This window comes from Zalophus californianus, chromosome 4 (assembly GCF_009762305.2).
Source record: "Zalophus californianus isolate mZalCal1 chromosome 4, mZalCal1.pri.v2, whole genome shotgun sequence".
Taxonomy (NCBI): Eukaryota; Metazoa; Chordata; class Mammalia; order Carnivora; family Otariidae; genus Zalophus; species Zalophus californianus.
Window position 1 is genome coordinate 131,180,327 of NC_045598.1, and position 20,351 is coordinate 131,200,677.

General features: G+C 36.8%; 1 protein-coding gene across 1 annotated transcript in view; it reads right to left on the reverse strand.

Annotated features, from left to right (window-relative positions):
• The window catches only part of TRPA1 (transient receptor potential cation channel subfamily A member 1), a 53,023-nt gene that overhangs the window by 16,518 nt on the left and 16,154 nt on the right, over nucleotides 1-20,351 (reverse strand). The window contains exons 5-17 of the mRNA XM_027623985.2: nucleotides 18,608-18,716; nucleotides 18,294-18,439; nucleotides 17,740-17,876; nucleotides 15,184-15,232; nucleotides 13,093-13,192; nucleotides 12,361-12,461; nucleotides 11,191-11,360; nucleotides 10,941-11,105; nucleotides 8,985-9,099; nucleotides 7,928-8,094; nucleotides 6,455-6,548; nucleotides 2,591-2,650; nucleotides 1,758-1,856 (exon numbers count right to left, since the gene is read on the reverse strand). Of these exons, the coding sequence (XP_027479786.1) occupies nucleotides 1,758-1,856; nucleotides 2,591-2,650; nucleotides 6,455-6,548; nucleotides 7,928-8,094; nucleotides 8,985-9,099; nucleotides 10,941-11,105; nucleotides 11,191-11,360; nucleotides 12,361-12,461; nucleotides 13,093-13,192; nucleotides 15,184-15,232; nucleotides 17,740-17,876; nucleotides 18,294-18,439; nucleotides 18,608-18,716 (1,512 nt within the window). The remainder of the gene's footprint in view (nucleotides 1-1,757; nucleotides 1,857-2,590; nucleotides 2,651-6,454; nucleotides 6,549-7,927; nucleotides 8,095-8,984; nucleotides 9,100-10,940; nucleotides 11,106-11,190; nucleotides 11,361-12,360; nucleotides 12,462-13,092; nucleotides 13,193-15,183; nucleotides 15,233-17,739; nucleotides 17,877-18,293; nucleotides 18,440-18,607; nucleotides 18,717-20,351) is intronic.

Consider the following 20,351-nt stretch of genomic DNA (forward strand, 5'->3'; position numbering starts at 1 on the left):
CTAGCTTCTCCCTGAGGAGGAAAGAGAGGTGTGGAATATTCTAACTTTGTAGGGAGATGCCCAAGGGACTGGTTTCTGTCTTGCCTGAATCTAAGCACTGACAGGTCCATCTAGACTCTCAGACTTCTGTGCACAGTAATTTCCTATGACAGACCAGCTATCCTTCCAGAAGAACCCCCTCAGCTCAGTTACAATAAGGAGAGGTTTGTCATGTTATTAAGGCACTATTCAATCATGCCAAAAGTTGTCCACTAAGTGCAGGGTATTTATTCAAGCAAGCCTGTTTCATATAAATTATTAAGTCTATATTTTATTAAATCTATTACGTTTTAGAATCTACAAAGATTTTGTTTCCTCCTATTCTCATTCCTGACATACCCTGATAGAAGTATTGCCTATTCTGTAAATTACAATTTAAAAACTTCCACATACGTACACAAAAATTCTTAGTTACTTTTAGGTCATTTGGCTACTGAGTCTGAACCATAATAACAACTGCAAAACATAACATACTCCAGCAGAGCTAAAATGCTTTGCATAAAGCCAATATGAGAGTCAGTTTCCACTGCCAGCCTTGTGGGCATAAAGTCCATGGGGCTCTGCATCCTTCCTACTCCAAGTACTTAGCAAGCCTTCTAGATATCACTTAGGTGATGGTTGATACCATGGTCTGTACCAAAGGCTTCCATTCAGAGAAATGAATTCATTTAAAGTGAATGAAAATTCCCAATTTGTCTAGACCAGTGCTATCCAATAGAACTTTCTGCAGTGATGGAAATGTCCTGTATTTGTGTTCAATAGGAAAGCCACAAGGCACATTGTCTACTGAGTGGCTACTGCAAATGAAGAAATGAACTTTTAACTTTATTTAATTTTAATTAGTTTTAAGTAGTCACATGTGGCTAGTGGTTACCATATTAACACAGATCTAGACCCTGGGCCACATTTGGAAATCCAACCCTCAAATAGGTTTTCTTTTGCTTGCACACAGTGTCAATTTGTTGCCAGTGTTTATAAGGCTGGGCTGCCCTTCCCAGATGGCACCAACTTGTTGATGCTAGTAGCTGATCTCCTTTTAGACCCTCTGTTACCTGTTTCCTCTGTAGCTATTTGAGTTTGAGACCCCTGATTTAGACTGCAGTGGGTCATCTTGGCATGGTTTTTATTGTCCCATCTGCTGGAAATGTAAAAGTACTCTTTGGAATAAGAGCTGGTTTGGTCTTAAGTCTCTTGGGCAATTTGGGTCCACACTGTGCATGCTGGGCCTGCTTTCAGATTGGGATCACTCCTCCAGAAGCATCTAAGGTTCTGAAAGCTCAGAGTTTACTGTGGAGCCCAGAGGCTAGCTGTCTTAGAAGCTATGATTATAAAATATCAGCCTTGAATTTTCCCGTGGTTTTGCATGAAGGAAACTCTTAACTATGTATGTTTATATTTAGGTGGATGGAGGTGGGGAGCAAGTGCTGATTGTCAGCCCATGTTGTCCATGGTTTATTGGATTCTGGGTTGGGGCAGGTTTAAGTGACCATTAAGACAAAAGTGGTCAAGAGTGTGGAACTTTAAGGCAGATCAAATTATAGCAACTATAGAAAATGACTATTTTCTTTCCTAAAAAATAAAGGGTTAGGACACATGGAGGACAGAGACCTAAAACTATTAATGTGGAATTCTTTCCAGGCCCCTTCCTGGAACTACTGCACCAAAACATTATAGAACCCATGTAGAAACTACCTGGATAATGAAAATGCCAGACTTACGTTGAGGGTTGTAAGAGGCTCATATGTAACATCCTGTGCAGGTGTTACTTTCTTGGTAAATTCTAATGGACACTGAAGATATGTGAAATTATACTCAATCTGTAGGAGATAAAATTTTGAAAAAATTAACAGTCTAGTATATACCCCCAAAATAGGTCTTGACAAATCAAATATGCAAGGCTATCATTCTGCTGAAAATTAAGAAGTTCAAATAAAATTGAGTCATTTTTGTCTGAAGATATGTAGATTAAGTTATTTCACCTTAATTTCAAAAAATAAATATTTTTATATTAGGAGCACCTGGGTGGCTCAGTTGGTTAAGCCTCTGCCTTCAGCTCAGTTCATGATCTCAGGGTCCTGGGATTGAACCCCGAGGTGGGCTCCCTGCTCAGCGGGGAGTCTGCCGCTTCCGCTCCCTCTGCCCTTCCCCACCCCATTCATGCTCTCGTGTTCAATATCTCTCAAATAAATAAAATATTTTTTAAAAAAATTAAAAAAATATCTTAGGAGGCTGTTACTTAACCTTCTGTAACCCATAGTCATGGAAGAAGATGAATTCTCAAAAGATCACTTAGATCTTTGGAACTTCATTGTGCAGGCAGTACTGCTGAAGAAAATATGAAGACTAGAAACAACCCTAAATAATGCTATTAGAAACAAAATATTGGAAGAAAATGGAATAAAAATTCTCTCACATGTAGATGATATAATAATATGACAAATGAAGACAATAATTGACATCTTCTGAGATCGTGGAACTCTAGTAACATTGTTTTTAATATTCATTAAAAAATTAGAATAAACTTCAAATTATCATGATAAAATAAACTTACATGGTAGTCTGGGCAAGACTTGTCTCCTGTGGAGGGTATTATGCAGCAATCTAAAAGGACCTTTAAGAAAGAAAAAGTGGCTAAGATATTAGTCAGAAGACTACATAAGAGACAGGATTTAATTCCCTTTCTAAAACTATACCCAAGATATTCCCCTCCTCTCCCTTTATTTCTAGTACCCCAAAGATAAACTATAATCCATGTCATTAAGGAATAAAGTTTAAAATATAAAGTGTTTCAACTATCACTGCATGCCTCAGAAATACCAAGTGATTCAGAAAATGTACCACATGCTTAAGAATGAAATTACATTTACTAAAATTTGAGTAAGAAATATTTCATTAGTTTTGCCTAAGATTTGATGTCCTGGGCTTCTAGAGAATATATAAAGGATGCCTTTGCTCAGCATCTTACAGTGATAATTTATTGTCTCTAATTGTGATCTCATGGCTGAGCACTGGGGTCTTTCTTTGGTCTAGGTGTCATCTTCCATAATATTGCTCAAGCATGGAGTACTGTGTTGGTTTCTGTACCTCACTTGCTGAGCAACACTGACAAAGTATTCATCCAAAGCAGCATGGACAGCATAATGGGGAATAGGTGTTATATACAGCAATACTGAAGGCCGTCTAGATGCTTAAGACAAGGAGAGAATGCTTAAGGGATCATTAGAGACACACCTCTAGGGTGTGTAGAGACAAATATTTTTATGGGGTACCTATTAACATAAACAATTTCAGTTACCCCCAATCTGTGTGTTGACACCTTTCTGGTGGCCCAAATTCATCATCCTGAGAAAAAAATACTTCAGTTAGATTGCCCTCCTGGAACAGAGTCTGGACACAAAGTCTCAGATGAACCCACCAGTGTGTACCCCAAAACTCCTGGGACATCTGGTCAACCCGACCTGCAAGACACAAGGGTGGAGGACTGGACAGCACTCTGCAGGGGAGAAACAGGGACCCAGGCCCCACTGGGAGGGCACTGCTGTCCTCAAGCACCAAGGGACTTAAAAAAGTTCAATCTCTATTGGTGACCAGGCAGTAATACTAAGGGTCATAAAAGGCAACATCAAAAAAAAAATAAAGACAGGGGCACCTGGGTGGCTCAGTTTGTTGAGCAATGGCCTTTGGCTCAGGTCATGATCCTGGAGTCCCGGGATCGAGTCCCGCATCGGGCTCCCTGCTCAGGGGCAAGTCTGCTTCTCCCTCTCACCCTCCCCTGTCTCATGCTCTCTATCTCTCTATCTCATTCTGTCTCACAAATAAAAATAAATAAATAAATAAATAAATAAATAAATAAATCTTTTAAAAAAAAATAAAGACAAAGCTAGTCAGCAGTGCTGGGCAAAGCAGAACCGGAGAAGCCGGTCTCAGACTGAGAATTTTATAATCATCAGCACAGGCAAAATAAAGCTAGGCGGGCCGGGGGTGGGGGTGGGGTGTACCCAGGGGGAGGGATTATGTAAATTATTCAAATGTGTCACGTGAGGCTAAACAGAAAGACCTTCAAGTTTCCCTATTTAAGGAAAAATTCACAATATTAAAATACAAGGAAATTATAGAAAACTAACTAGAAAATATATAGTAGTATAAAAAAGAAAAGAGGGGAGCCTGGGTGGCTCAGCCGTTAGGCGTCTGTCTTCGGCTTAGGTCATGATCCCAGGGTCCTGGGATCGAGCCCCGCATCGGGCTCCCTGCTCAGCAGGAAGCCTGCTTCTCCCTCTCCCACTCCCCCTGCTTGTGTTCCTGCTCTCGCTAATTCTCTGTCAAATAAATAAATAAAATCTTAAAAAAAAAAACCTAATCATAATCCTACAATTGTGGTAATTCTTTTTTTCCCATTTTTTATGTTATGTTAATCACCATACATTACATTAGTTTTTGATGTAGTGTTCCATGATTCATTGTTCGCATATAACACTCAATGCTCCATTCAGTACATGCCCTCTTTAATACCCATCACCAGGCTAACCCATCCCCCCACCCCCCTCCCCTCTAGAACCCTCAGTTTGTTTCTCAGAGTCCATAGTCTCTCAATTGTGATAATTCTTATCAACATTTTGGTATAATTTCTTCAGTTCTATCCCATGTTTTCCATATGTGAATATTTCTAACATATTTACTATTATTAATGCTGCAGACATATTACTGTATATAAATCTGTACCTCTGATTATTCATTAGGACAGAGTCCATGGATTTATTAAGTAAGAAATTCTGAGATCATTTTCAATCCTGAATATTTATGTGCCCTTTGATGAAATTTAAGCACCTGAAATGCTAATTTATGGACTGGACTGGCTCCAATTTCTACTGTAAATAAAAAAATGCATGTACAGCACTTAGCACAAATTAAGTGCTTACTGAATAAAATAGTACGTGTGAGTAGCTATAGTACGAATAACCACAGAAGTATAAAAATAGTAGGATGTATAATATAAGCCAAGCACCATCCTGAATACTTCATATATTTTACATCTAATTTTTGTAATCACTTTTCAAGATCAGGATCAGCAACACTTCTTTAGAGGTGAAGGAAGCAGAAAATGGGGGCACCTGGGTGGCTTAGTGGGTTAAGCAACTGTCTTTGGCTCAGGTCATGATTCCAGGGTCCTGGGATCCAGCCCTGTATCATCACATCATTGGGCTCCCTGCTCAATGCAGAATCTGCTTCTCCCTCTCCCTTTGCCTCTCCCCTGTGCCCATGCTCTGTCTCTCAAATAAAATCTTTTTTAAAAATAAAAAATAAAAAAAAAGCAGAAAATGAAGCTCAGAGAGGTGAAATGACTTGCCTAAAGCAGCACAGCATGAGGCAGAACCAGGACTAAATCCCAGGACCATCAGGCTCTGAACCTGGCCCTATGTCCCCTGTGTCACTATGTCTCACTGCCTCCTCCAGTATTTGAATATATTTTTCCTTATGAATGACACTCGACGTCCTTCCTCTCTTTTTGATTTATTCTATATCTATCCCAATCTTCAAACCTCAGCCTTCCCAAGGAGGTCTCTTATCTGCATCCTTATACACTCACATCCTCAACAATTCGTGGCTGTTACTCTTGTTGTAGGAGTCCAGTCACATGCTGGGTATATGTTTAATCCAGCAGAGAATTACACATTTGGAGGTCCTTAGAGGCCAAGCAGGTAGTGTAAATGAATCAACTGTGCCAGCCTTAAGAGCTCTTTCCCATTGTTTCTGAAATGTGGGCTCTCCCTGGGCTGGCTTCTGTCTTCACACTGTGGGTAGAGGCAGATATAGAGAAATATCTCTCTACTACAAGGAGAGCAGTTGCACCAGAATAACAATACATGGCAACCGACAGTAGGCATTAGACGGAGTATACAAAAGGAAGAGGTGTACCAAATGGGAGTAGTGTTTGTCCCATCTAAAGGAAGCAGCTGCTACTAGCCCAGCAGTTCCTTCCTCGTGAGAAGGAGGCCCGGTAACCAGATCTTCTGATTTTTACAGAAAGCCAGATATCTGGATCTTTAAGGGAGGCATCCTGGTGTTAAATGTTAACAACTACTGTAGATTTGAAATAATAACATGGATGGCCCCAAAAAGCCACCTAGAGCTTTATTCAGCCAGTAACCACCATTAGTAGTCTCTGTTCTAGACTTGAATTATGTGAATAAAAAAATCTGTTGACTCTCTTTTCCTAACAACTAACAGTATTCTTTAATCCAAGTAGGTCCTTATTAAATACTTGTTGGCTAACTTCCCTGACAGCCTATGGGAAACTAGAAACTTTACTTTAAAAATGAAAATTTCTATTCTTTACATTGTGATTACAATAATAAATCCTCATATTATATTACATGCCAAGCATATACCCAGAAGCAGTTCTGTCTGGAGAGCTTACTTTCATGCATTCAGGGAGGTATTCTACCATTTCCATGACTGGACATTTATTGCTTGGAGAATAATGACTAAAAACCTTAAGGCATTCTTCCCATCTGTAAAAAATAACAATAGTGATAATAATAAAACAAACACAAGGTCTTAATCTTTCTGTTCTATACAACAAAGCTACCAGTTGAGATTCAAGATTATATCTTTAGAAGAAACCTGAATTTGTTCCAGTGGAACCAATATGTGAATCAAGATCAATCCATTAATAGGATCTTTGTCCATTAATGGAAACTAGAAATGTGGGCAAATTCCAGGATGGCTGTTATAATCACTATTCTCTTTCTATAAATGCCTTCTAAAGAAGGTAAGCTTTTACCTTCTTCTCATCCTGAAATCATGAAATAGTATGAGCTGGTCATGTTGAGTAGAGATATTCACATTCATGTATATACAATAACAACATAGTACTGGACACATGACATTTAACATTTAATCCATGTATATACCATGTGTTGCATTAAACTACAAAACAACATGTGTCAAATACATTAATAAGCATGGATTCTGCCAGAAGACTGCATAGTCTGCTCCTTTCTTCATCACCATCCAGTTGGACAGAACAAGAAGATACTTATGATACCAAGGGGGAAATAAATCCCCAACAGGAAGTAAAGAAGAGACATTTACCTCCAAGATCTGATCTATGTCATAAGAGACTACTTCTAGAAAGTACCCAAATTTTCTGTTAACCCTATCAGTAAGATTCATCTAGAATATCTGCATAATAAGTAGAAAACTTCCAGTTGCACACTTGCACTGGCTAGTGTTTCAAAGAAATGATCAGCAGAGGGATCTTGAGATCAAAACACTGGCTTGATCTGTCTTGAATAGGACATGGCTCATCTCTGTGTCCATGACTGGGTGACACTGGACCCTTGAGCATTTCTGTGATTATACAAAAAGTTTATGTACGAAAAGTAGGACAAACTATGCACCAACTTCATCATTAAAACTCCTTAGAGTATGGTTTAAAAATCCACAATTACAAAAGATCATGTGTTAAGAGAAATTCCAATAGATGGCCCTAATAACGCATGGATATACCCTGGGGATTATTTTCACCAACATCCAGGTTTGACATTTCTGTTAACAAGAGAATGTTGGGCAGATTCAGGCAGATCCAGGGCAGAGTGTGATAGACAATGACTAGACGACACATGTCTGAAGCCCATGCGTCTTACATGGGTGTTATGAAGGTGATCTATGCTCCCATAATTTACAGATGGCAACCAAAAACCAGAGAGGTTAAATAACATGTCTGTTGCTACCCAAAGAGTTAATTAAATATTTTATGTAAACAAGTGATGTTTAAGGAATGTTGATTAACAGCTGAAACTTACTCTTTTCCTGTTTCCTCTCAGGTTGTCTATCATCCCACATGTCAGAGGACACTAAATGACAGTGGGATAGGGAGACAGCATACCTTTTGTTCTTGATGGTGGTAAGAACCACCTCCTTCCTCTTATTGTGAATCGCAACATGCAAAAAGGAGGCCTGCTCCTTGTTCAGAACAATGTCAGCATCGTAGCTCAGAAGAAGTGCAACAGCTTTGGCATGGCCTTCCCTCGCAGCAAAGTGAAGTGCAGTGTTCTTTTAGAAAAAATACAACACAGAAAATCCAGTAACAATGGCTGTTCATCCTTCGGCTATTTTTCTGCTTTCATTGTTGGACTGCTTAAAATAAATTATTAACAAACTTAACAATTTAATACCAAAATCATAAAATTTAAAGCCAGTGTTAAGAATCAGGCTTTGCATAATGAATTTATAGTTCGAACATCGTGTGGGGGCGGGGAGAGGGAGAGGGGTGTTGTGTGTGTATATACGGAATTCAAAATGGTTTGTTTTATTTTGTTTTTGCTGTGGGATGATTCCACAAGGATAAATGACAGACTTTCAGGGTAAGGATATTGGATTGAACACAGAATACTTCTAAGAGATTTATTGTCTTAGAACAATGATTTCCAGATTTGGGGTTTTCACAGGCTTGTGAAATTAAAAAAAAAAAAATCAGAAATTGCTAGAGGGTTGCCAGTCTTTAATTCTGCCACATAGAGACATTTCAAAAAGCAGTGACAACCTCTATCACTTCATGAAAGAATGTGCATTTATTTTAATACACTCCATAAAAAGAGGGAGAACATCATAGCAGAATAAAGGATAGTCCTCAAATCCAGTACACTTAGTTTTATGAAAACTTATCCCTAACCTCTTCATTTTCCTCGGTTCACCAGGGAGTAGTGAAAATTGTTTCATCTATCTACATGGGCCTGTGGAGTTTCTATGAGACTTAAGAGGTGTTCTCAACACACATCCACCCCATTGGCATTCTCCTTATTCTTTTCCTGCAGAGTAAGAACCCAAAAAACAGTATAAATGCAGCAAGGAAGGAAAGAGAGTGGCTAAGAAGTCTTTCTTGCAATTTTGGAAGTTTCTCCTATGCCAAGACACTGGGTAGGTATGAGGAATACAGTACATACCCCTTCTTCATCTAGCTGATCTGTGCACTTCAAGTTAGTGTCAAGAATGACCTTCATGGTCTGAGTGTACCCGCCTAAGGAAGCATGATGCAAAGCAGTCCAGCCATTGTGGTCACTGTTAAAAGAGTTAAGAAAAAAGCTGTGCATTCACTTCACAGATGAATTGTGGGAACAGATGCTGCCCATTGGAAAGGTGAGTCGGATGACAACAACAAAATGCCTGAGTTCTAGCAACTAAATATTACATATTTCTAACAAATGAGCTAATTTCAAGCCTAATGGTCTTAAATAACCTTCCTAGAATGTGATTTACACATATTTTTTAATTTAGTAGATTAACATATAAAAGTATATAAACACATTATCAACCATCTGGGGGTGGGTAAAACTAGAGTTAGCCTGTCTGTCGTACATATTTTTTCAAGGCTGTAATGTACTTATACACACTATTTTAAATCTTATTTTCTTTAATTGAATATTATATCAAAAATTTTCCTTGATGGGGCCGGGGTGCCTGGCTGGCTCAGTCAGTAGAGCACCCGTCTCCTGATTTCAGGGTTGTGAGTTCGAGCCCCATAGAGGGTGTAGAGATTGCTTAAAAATAAAATCTTAAAAAAAAAATTCCATGATGATAGTATTAGTCTTCATGGCCACTAGGTATTGTTAATGATAATATCATCTTACAACAGTTGGTCTTAAGATGTTTAGCTTAATGCTACTTATTCTTCTAAGCATTTGGGTCTGAAGAGAGCATTCCTCTTGTGCTCTGAAAGATGTTTGGTTTTTTTAAGATTTTATTTATTTATCTGACAGAGAGAGAGATAGCAAGAGCAGGAACACAAGCATGGGGAATGGGAGAGGGAGAAGCAGGCTTCCCGCGGAGCAGGGAGCCCGATGTGGGGACTCAATCCTGGGACTCTGGGATCATGACCTGAGCTGAAGGCAGACGCTTAATGACTGAGCTACCCAGGTTCCCCTGAAAGATGCTTTCTTAATCTCTTTAGAAAATGTTTGTCCTTTCTCACAGAAATTCAAGATGTAAATACTATCAAGGCTTGTCATTTTTCCAAATCAGAGAGAAAAAAAAAGCATGAGATCCTGACACAATTTAATTTCAGTGCTAGTGGACAACTATTTTAGGATGCAAAGGCAACCTCACCATTTCAGTTATTATGATGTAATTAAAGCAACAAGTCTCTGGCCTGGATCCATTTGGGATCCCCTTTGCATGTCCACTGCCTGGTGTCCCTTTAGAGGAAGGAACTGAGCAAAGCATTCCTTTTGCAGCTGCAACCCTACTTTGCATGATTGGTGCTTTGATAAAAAAAATGAACATCAGCCTTTTGAACATTAACCTAATGAGCTCTTTGCTTCCATGCTGGTAAAATTAGAAAATAGCTCACCAAACCTCTATAAAACTTTTTTTTTTTTTTACAAAGATGTCATTTAATAATACTACATTTTTAAATGCTTAATTATTTTGTCTTTGCTCCTTGTGTTAGACTTCCTTATTTAAGTATAATGAAATTCAGGAATTCTTCATGTCTGGTGTTGCAGTGTAAAGGGAGCTTTTCATGTCCATCATTCATCAGACTGAATTAAAAAGTCTGAATTTGGGATGTGTGTGTGTGCACATGTTTCTGCATAAAAGGATGATAGCATGATGAAGCAAAATATGAAGGACTGTATTGCAAAGGTTCTGAGAACTACTTCGCACAAAGCCACTTATTCTGTGACCTCAAATGAAGTCTTCAACTTTATAAATTGTGACATCTTTATCTGTCAATTAGAAATAACATTGATGTCCCTTTCAATATTTGAGAAGTCATATATGTTGTGAGGATTAAATAAGATGGATTAAAGTACTTAGTGAGAAAGTTAAAAATAAGATAGAAAAAAAGCCAGAAAATGGCCAATTAAAAAGAATATATAAATATTCTGATCACATATCCTCACCTGAGAAATAATGCACCTTTTTTCAGAAGAAGTCGGACTACTTTATCATGCCCATTTTTTGCTGCCAGGTGGAGAGGTGTCATTCCATGAAGATCACCTTCATTCAAAAGCCTCGTGTCACTCATGTCTTGCAGAAGCCTCTGACAGGTGTTGATTCGCCCGTAACTTGAAAAAATTAGGTTTCATGTTTTCAAAGCAAATATTAAACAGAGAGAAGACATGCTCACATGTCGCATAAACTGACCCTTACCTGGCTGCAAAATGTAAGGGTGATTTCTTATCTTTGCTTTTAGAATGAATGGATACATTAAAGTCAAGTAGGTTATTTACAGAGACAGGAATCCCATGTCTACATGCATAATGTAGAGGGGTACACCCATCATCATCTTCATCCATTACCAGCTTTTTAATATGTTGCATCTATGGAAAAAAATGAATATTCTAAATATGGTTCTGTTCTCATGCTAATATAGTATTTTTCAAACTATTCTGTAGGACAGTATTTCCCAATAAGGATAAATATGTATACCTTGAGGGCAAAAATATAAATAACTTAAAGGTACTGGAGTAAAATAAATATGGATGATGGTGTATGCTGTCTTCCTAAAATGTATAGTACTGTATTAAGGGCTCTGAGAAATCCTAAGAATAAGAAATATACTTAACATGTTCAACCGAGCGTTTTCTAAATGTATTTTGCTACAGGCCACCCACTTCAGCCCACCTTTTACATTTTTCCCCCAAATAAGATTTAAGAGCTTAATGCTAACGTGTTCTCTTAGGCAAAAGGGATGAGATGAAATTAGATTTACTTTATTTTTATATGAATATTAAATAAAAAGCAAATAGCAAATAAGAACTTAATCAAGCAATAAATTTCTATTCTTAAAATATTTAAATAAAAGTATTTTTATTCTTTATTAAAGACTTTGACAATATTAAAATCTATTTACTACAAAAATATGATGAACTTCAGATACACCTAATAGTCACTCAAGTAAGTATGAGCTGGTGAATATAAATATGGAGATCACATTTCAACCTGTCAGGTCAAATATGTTGAATGATTTTTCTTAATTGATAATGAAATATTGCTAATTTACTCATGCACCTGGCTTTTCCACTGATATGCAATTCATAATGGTTCAAAGAGTGATGGTAAGCTGACTCATTATAGATGGGGATATATAGAAACCCTCAGTAACTTGGAAAATTCAATCCCAATAAAATATTTTCATTATCATAATCATCACCACTGTCTTGTAAATAAATATTCAAATGTGGCATCTTTATTTTAACATAATTTTTAAATTCCAGAATCAGCCTTCATAATAATAAAAATCATAATAAGCAAAATCACTGTACTCTCTGTTGAACCCAACTCAGTTTATGGAAATCCATGTACGTATACATATATTACCTGCATAAACTCAGGTTGCAGATTTTTTAATCCATGAGGTTGCTGTACAGTTAAATGCAAAAAATTACGTCCAAGATGATCTTTTATGTCTACACGGGCACCTATAAAACACAACATAAATATAACTTCTACTTATTTATTTAAAGCATTACCTATGGTAGATTTTCAATTTAAGAAAAATTTTTTACTTAAAACTTTGTCAACCATTAACTTACAAGAAACTTTAGACAAGAAAAGTGTATTTAAAATGGGTTTACCTTAGTGTGTGTGTGTGTGTGTGTGTGTAGGGGGAGTAGAGAATATATGATTTGTTACGTTAATTAATATATGAGATCTTAGCTTTTAAAGCATAAAATATAAAGATGGAGAGATTAGATATCAAGAAAAAGGAAGGGACAGTAGCTCTCTTCTCTGTAATCTTCACATCAGGTTAGTACCTACAATAGGGACGGTTACAGTATTAATCATTGAGAGAATGTAGATAAAATGTTCAGCAGTGTACCTGCAATAAAATACTTGCTTTATAAGTGTTGTTTATTATTGTTCTGAAATTATCTTTTTAAATATCACACCCTTACTGGACTGAAAATTTTTCTAGACAGGGAAAGTATTCTATTTATCTTTGTATTCACAGCACCTGGCCTGATGCCTGGCACACAATAAATGGCCAGTAAATGTTTAATAGCTAATTGAGTAGTAGTTCTAAAAGCTTGGTGAGGCCCTTCGTAGTACCTTTAGAGAGTAGTAAATTTACAATATTCCAAGATGCAGAAGCAGTTGCTAATATAAGTGGAGAACGTCCTTCCGAATCAGTGCTATTAATATCTGCTCCCTAAAATAAAACAAGTTATTCAACAAAGAGCTTATGAACAAGTTACCTTACATTACAATCTGTAAATAGTGTTAATTCATTAAAATAGAGCATCCATAATATGGCTAGCATTCAAGCACATAACTACAGAACTACTTGGAATTTCCCTATAATTTGTATGTTGTAATATCAGAAATCAAGACATTCTTTTATAATTTCAACAACAAAAATTATCCTCACATGCTAACTTTTTGTTTGACATCTGGCAATAGATCAGTGTTACTACCTAAATCATAAAAATAAAATCCTCTGGCCTATAGCAATAGTTTAGTTCTCAATGTAAAAAAGATTTTTAAATATCCATGATACAAAAACCTTCCAAATTTATTGCATATGTGATTTTTAAAACTTTCACAAGAAGTTGTTTACTTTTTTAAAAAATCCACCTCATCTGAAATAGATGAACTTAAATAACTGAACTAATTCAGATCCTAAAGTAAAATTTTAGCCAAATATTTGAGAAAATTTATATTTAAAAATCATATATATTTTAAATGATAAAGTCAGTATTTATCATGACGTGTTATGGTTATATTTTACATGACCAGAAACAAAGGCTTAAAAAAGTTCATGGAAAGAATTCTTTTTTTTTTTTTGTATTTTGTTATTTTTTTTAAAGATTTTATTTATTTATTTGACAGAGACACAGCAAGAGAGGGAACACAAGCAGGGGGAGTGGGAGAGGGAGAAGCAGACTTCCTGCTGAGTAAGGAAGGAGGCCAAGGCGGGGCTCGATCCCAGGACCCTGCGACCATGACCTGAGCCGAAGGCAGACGCTTTATGACTGGGCCACTCAGGTGCCCCTTGAATTCTATCTTTTGGACAGGTAATAAAAATAGCTTAAACTCCGACTGTGGATATTTCCCTGTTTTGGGGCGGACGAAGCAAATACAGAGGACGAAGCACCAGCATCCCCTTTGAAAATCTCATGTTGGTTAGTGAGATTCTGCCACAGTTCTCCTGCCAGGTGAAGACATGGCTGCATTTGCAAGAAACCACGCATGACAAAACTACGGCATATAATGACTCTTTCCAGGATTCCTCTACGTAAACATCACAATTTCAATAGCTGCTATTGACAACAAACCCACAATAAACACTACAAATGGAATTACATTCATTGTTGATATGGTGGGGCTTAAATAAATACATCATATATTCATCTGTATAAATGACTTGTTAAAATTTAACTCAAAAGCCAACTGAATACACTTCTTCGAATGAAAAAGACTGTGTGCTTTCACTTGTAACAAGCTTGGGACAATATTTTTAATTTCTCAGTTTTTCACTGTTTAAAGGATGGCACTGAGGCAGCTGGGGTAGAAGCTTACAGTGAATGGTGGAGGCAACATGTGCTACTTGTCCTGCTTCCACCTCGAAGCTTCTCATGCATGGAAGAGTCAGCAAAGTTGCAAAGCCTAACCCTCTTCTAGGACTGGTTCACAAAACTGTCGCTGCCATGTACCCACCAACTCCCAACACTAAAAACATGGATCCAGGTATCAAAAGCACACTTCGGTACTTCTGACCAACTTCATGGCGATGACGTCTGGCCTGGATGTATTCGTTCACATTATATCCTATTTGTAAATGTTTCAATCATCTTTTTGTAAACTTTTTTGTTGAGAAGCAACAAATTAAAACTTGGCTTATTTTGGGGCGCCTGAGTGGCTCAGATGGTTAAGCATCTGCCTTCAGCTCGGATCATGATCCCAGGGTCTTGGGATCGAGCCCCACATCAGGCTCCTGGCTCAGCAGGGAGTCTGTTTCTCCCTCTCCCTCTGCCTCTCCCCCTGCTCATGCTCTCTCTATCTCTGTGTCTCTGTGTCTCAAATGAATAAAATCTTAAAAAAATAAAAACTTGGCTTATTTTGAAAATTTATATTATGTAATTCTATGATTTTTCAACTAGAAATAGTAATAAAATAAAAAACTGTCCATGGAATAGTTACCACTGAAATTAAGTAGTCTGCTAGCTCATGGTGATCAAATAGTGAGGCTCTGCAAAAAGAGAGTGACATGCCATGTTAAGGTACTGCTGATATAAATATATAAAGCTACTATATTGCACTCAAAGTCAATTTAAATGACCATTTAATAACATAATAAAATGCTAAGCAATCAATAACCTTTCAGAATTTGTAATTTTGTATAATTTGAAATATAAAATTTTATAAAAAAATTGTAATTGGTTGTGATGAGGACCATATTTTCAGAGTAATAGTAATAGTTCAAATACATCACAAGGTTTTCCTCCTCATCTTTTAGTTAAATGATTTTCTCCTTGTAAAATCATCATGAAGATGTGAAGTCAGTAGTAACATTTGTCCTAAGAGCTTAAAACAAAAGACAAAAGAACAGGTTTGTCACCACTACGATCATGGGGAATAAAAACAGTTGCATGCAAGATGCACCTAAAATTCATCTGCAGTGTTCAAAATGCCCTTTCTTTGCCAAAAGTTAACAAGGCAGCATTAGCTTTCCTAAGGTTTCATGAAGCCAAAGACAAATTTTGGGGAGAACTGAATTCACTTTTGTGTTATTTCACAGCCGGTCATAAGGATAATATTAATAAAACAAGTAAAATCTTTCAATCTATATTAAAGCACCTCTGTAACAAATGTTAATACTAATGATTGAAAACTTTGTTTCAGGTGCCTGGGTGGCTCAGTTGTTAGGTGTCTGCCTCTGGCTCAGGTCATGGTCCCAGGGTCCTGGGATCGAGCCCTGCATCGGGCTCCCTGCTCCGCAGGAAGCCTGCTTCTCCCTCTCCCACTCCCCCTGCTTGTGTTCCCTCTCTCACTGTGTCTGTCAAATAAATAAATAAAATCTTAAAAAAAAAAGGTAAACAAATGCTTAAAAAAACCTTTTTTCCTATTGCAGATCTTTTTTCTTTGTTCCTATTTAAGATTATCTCAGCTATTCTTCGCCTTTTGTATATAAATTTCAGAATCAGCTTATCAGTTTTCACCCCAAATTCACAAGAGGTTGTATTACATTTAAATTACATGAAATAGGTTTAGCAATTGTAGGAAATGAATAAAACATTAAGGCCCCATTTGTTCTTCTATCGCCCCAGTTTAGAGCTTTGCTACTCGAAGTGTGGGCCGTAGACCAGCACTGGCACAAGCTGGGAGTTCATTAAAAATGCAAATTCTCAGATCTTAACATTGAGGCTGGGACATGTTAATGACTTGCCAAATGTTACATAGCCAGGTAGGGCTGGCACCCTATTCCCCTTACTCCAAAGCTTACCGTTTCAGTCAGAACAATGTACTGGGGTCTTTGCACTATGGTAACAAAAAGAATTCTAGCCCAAAGAGCAAACTTCCCTTTGAAGCTCAAGATAAACTCCAAATGTCATTGGCTATTAGAAGGACATTCCAGGATTGTAGATCAGTATTAGATTGATTAGAATTGGACTGAACTGGTCCAAGAAATCTACAGCCAGTCCAAGTTGAGTATGTCCAACTAGAGTAGTCACCAGGCTGAGGACACGTATGGGTCAGGTGAATGATCTATTTTTCTAAAATAATTCCTTCTTATGCATACTTGTACATTAAAGCTGTGATCCAAATGGACACATTTTAACTATATACAGATCATTGGGTTTCTAAATTGGCTAAAACATGGAAATAGTTTATAGAGTTTTAAAAAGTTCCCGAGACCATCCCAAAGAATCTGATGTAATCTGGGTTATGAACTGGCATTGGGATTTTATAAACTACCCCCATGATTCTAATATGCAGGTATTTGAGAATCTCCAGTCTGGAGGTTATTCTATTGTTTTTGTTCTGATTTAATAGCCACTTTCATATCACCAATCTTTTACTCACAAATACCAACTTGTGAGAGGGACAGAAAGGCAAGGACAGAGAGAGGGAAGGCTCATCTCAGCTCCTTCTTTCACTCACACAGGAAGCATTTACTCCTTATTTTCCCTTCTCAGTCTATACTGCCTGTTTCCTGCCCTAGCATCTAGTAAGCCTACAGTTTCAGAAGCTTTTTTTCTCTGATGTGTATTCCTGTTAAACTTTTATCTTGTTTGGAGCTTGGCCACCATTTCCTAAAAACTGTTTGAAAATACTTAAAATTATGAGGGTAAGCGGAAAGGGGTGGGAAAAGTGGAAGATCCAGATGTAACTGCTCCATGATCCCTACTAAAAATGAGAAGACACACATAAGGAATTGAAACAAATAAGAAAAGGCTTAGAAAAGCATGTATGTCAATCTCCTGAGCATACAGAATTAATCTTGAGCCTATACCACTGGCCTAAGAAATGATCCAGAACATGCCACTGGAGATTTTCTTCTAAGAAATTCTATTTAACACTCTAATTCCAGAGGATCATAGAGATTCCAGTTGAAACACAGGATCTTTATCTCTGTTCTTTTCTTTTGAACTATAGAATCTCTGCTACTCTAAGTGTTAACTTTTTTTTTGCAGGGTATAATTTAACACATGCAGACTATAAATGTGTACACACAATGATAGGTAGGAAACCTGCCTGTGAAGGAGTGTCTCATGATTTCCATCCACTGCGTTGACAATATCACTGCTACCAGAATAGGAGGATATCATCAATTTAACAATCTCAGTGGCTCCCTGGGTGGCAGCAAAATGGAGGGGTGTGCACTTCCCATTCTGTAAAGAGTTTTAATATCAGAATCAATATTTAAGTCCAAATTTAAGGATATAACTTAAATTCAGCTGTGAGGTTTTTCTTCCCAGGTCAACAAAATCAAGCATTAATATAAGAATCACAGCTAGCAATTTTGCTTACTTGCAGTCTGAGAGCTTTTGACAGCTCTGACAGTACCTCTACTATCATTATCCATATCATCACCTGTCCTGTATTTGTGTTTGCAAGTGTTTTGGGTAGCTCTCAAAATTCTTTGGCTAGGTTGAAATCTGGGATATTCTCTTGTTCTGCTTCTACGTGAGCAGCAAAAAATAATGCCTGCTGCAATCTGAATTAACTGTAAAAGAGTTATAAAGCATTTTGGAAACTAATTTATGACAACCCTAAATAAAAGCAGCATGTAGAACATGAACAATTACTTCCATCAGTTCCAAATGGGCACCGTTGTCCAAGCACATTTTAATCATCTCCAAGTCACCACTTTGAACAGCCATGTGCAGGGGACTAGATTTTCCATTATTCACAAAGTTAATGTGAGACTGTCTGCTATATCCATGTTCTTCACCTTCAAAGGAAAACAGAATTCAAGAGAACATTATAAATTTTTTTTAAAAAGGATATTTAGACTTACATAAAAGCCTGTGTATAAACTCTATTAAATATTTTTCAAATTAATAGCATCCAGCAGAATAGGCTTCTTTATAGTATATAATGTATGAAAACCTCTACTCACCAAACTTTAATATTATTTCCATGCATTTTTTGGCACCTGAGAACGCAGCCTGGTGAATAGGGAAACATCCCCATTTATTTGATTTACATGGCTTAGCTCCCTTATTTAACTGGAGGAAAAGAACAAACAAACAAAGTCAACTGACACAAGTTAAACCCCAAATCACAAGGATAAACAAGAATTAAATGTCTTTCCTAGACCATTTCATTATTCTGTGCCTAGGGAACACTGTATAGAAGAGCTTCGTAGGACATGAAATCTAAGCAAGAAGGTAATTTTGGAAGGAGGCTAGGATTATGAACTAGAGACACTTTATATTTTCCAAAGATGAAGTGACAAATAGACATAAAAATATCAATCTTAATACTCCAACTAAAGCCAACACATTTTTCAATGGAATTAATGAAGTGTTTTGAAACATTATCATGACTTCTCCTATTTCCATGCTCAATACCTTATATAAAGTGATATTTCCCAGATTCCTATCCTCTCATTTATGTAAAATTAATAAATGGTAAGACCAGCACTCTTGTTAAAGTATGAAAATCAGGTATTTTCATTAATGGAAATTCTCTACTAAAAGAATGAAAATCAGGTATTTTCATAGTAGAAATTCTCTACTAAAAGAATGTTACCTTGATCTCTGAGTCCATCATTTTCAACTATCATTTTTTTATACATCATTGAACTTCAGTTTTAAGTGCCTTTTATTTTCACAAAAGGAAAGAATCTGAAAAAGCAGGAAGCTGTGAAGAAGCAAATATTACCTATAATCTCACTTTTGAGGGACAGTGTTGGTTTACATTTTAAGAGACAATCTTTTTTGTCTTATTTCTTTTCAAAAGTAATTATGTGCATACCGTGATCATTTTATTCAAAAAGCTTTTACATTCTTTAAAAATATGATTTTATTAAGTACATATTCCATTTTTGGATACACAAAACTTTATTCAATAAATCCTTATTACTGAACTTATACTTTTTTTCCCCAGTTTTCTCTGATATATGTACCACTAGCATTAATATTAGTAATAGCTTTAATTATCTCCTTGGAATGTATTCCAAGAATTGGAATTGGTGAATCAAAAAGTATTCACACCCACAGTGAATGAAATTCTTTGATTCATCAAAATTTCTCTAACCCTGATTCAAATCAACAAGTTTGTTTCACCCTTCCAATTTAATTTTTTTAAGATTTTATTTATTTGACAGAGAGAGACACAGCGAGAGAGGAAACCCAAGCAGGGGGAGGGTCAGAGGGAGAAGCAGGCTTCCCGCTGGGCAGGGAGCCTGATGCAGGGCTTGATCCCAGGACCCTGGGATCATGACCTGAGCTGAAGGCAGATGCGTAATGACTGAGCCACCCAGGTGCCCCTCATCCTTTCAATTTAAGAGACAAAAAAAAAAAAAATTGAATCTCATTATTTCAAGGTTTCTCTTTGATTAAAGAAATTAATTAAACTTCATGTGTCCCTTGCCAATTTTCTGTAGTCTTTTCCTCACAGATTTGTAAGAATACCTTAAAGATAAATTTTTATCCATTTAAATATAAAGAAATGGATATAATCATATGCTTGGTTTGCTCAGGTCAACTGATGTGCTATAATCTGATACTAAACTATCTCTACATTCCCTGGATAAGGCCAATGTGGTACCGTGTGTTACTCTTAATGATTTCAATCAATTTTGCTAGTATTTTTAAGATTTTGCATCTATATGTTTATTCATATGTAAAATTGGTCCA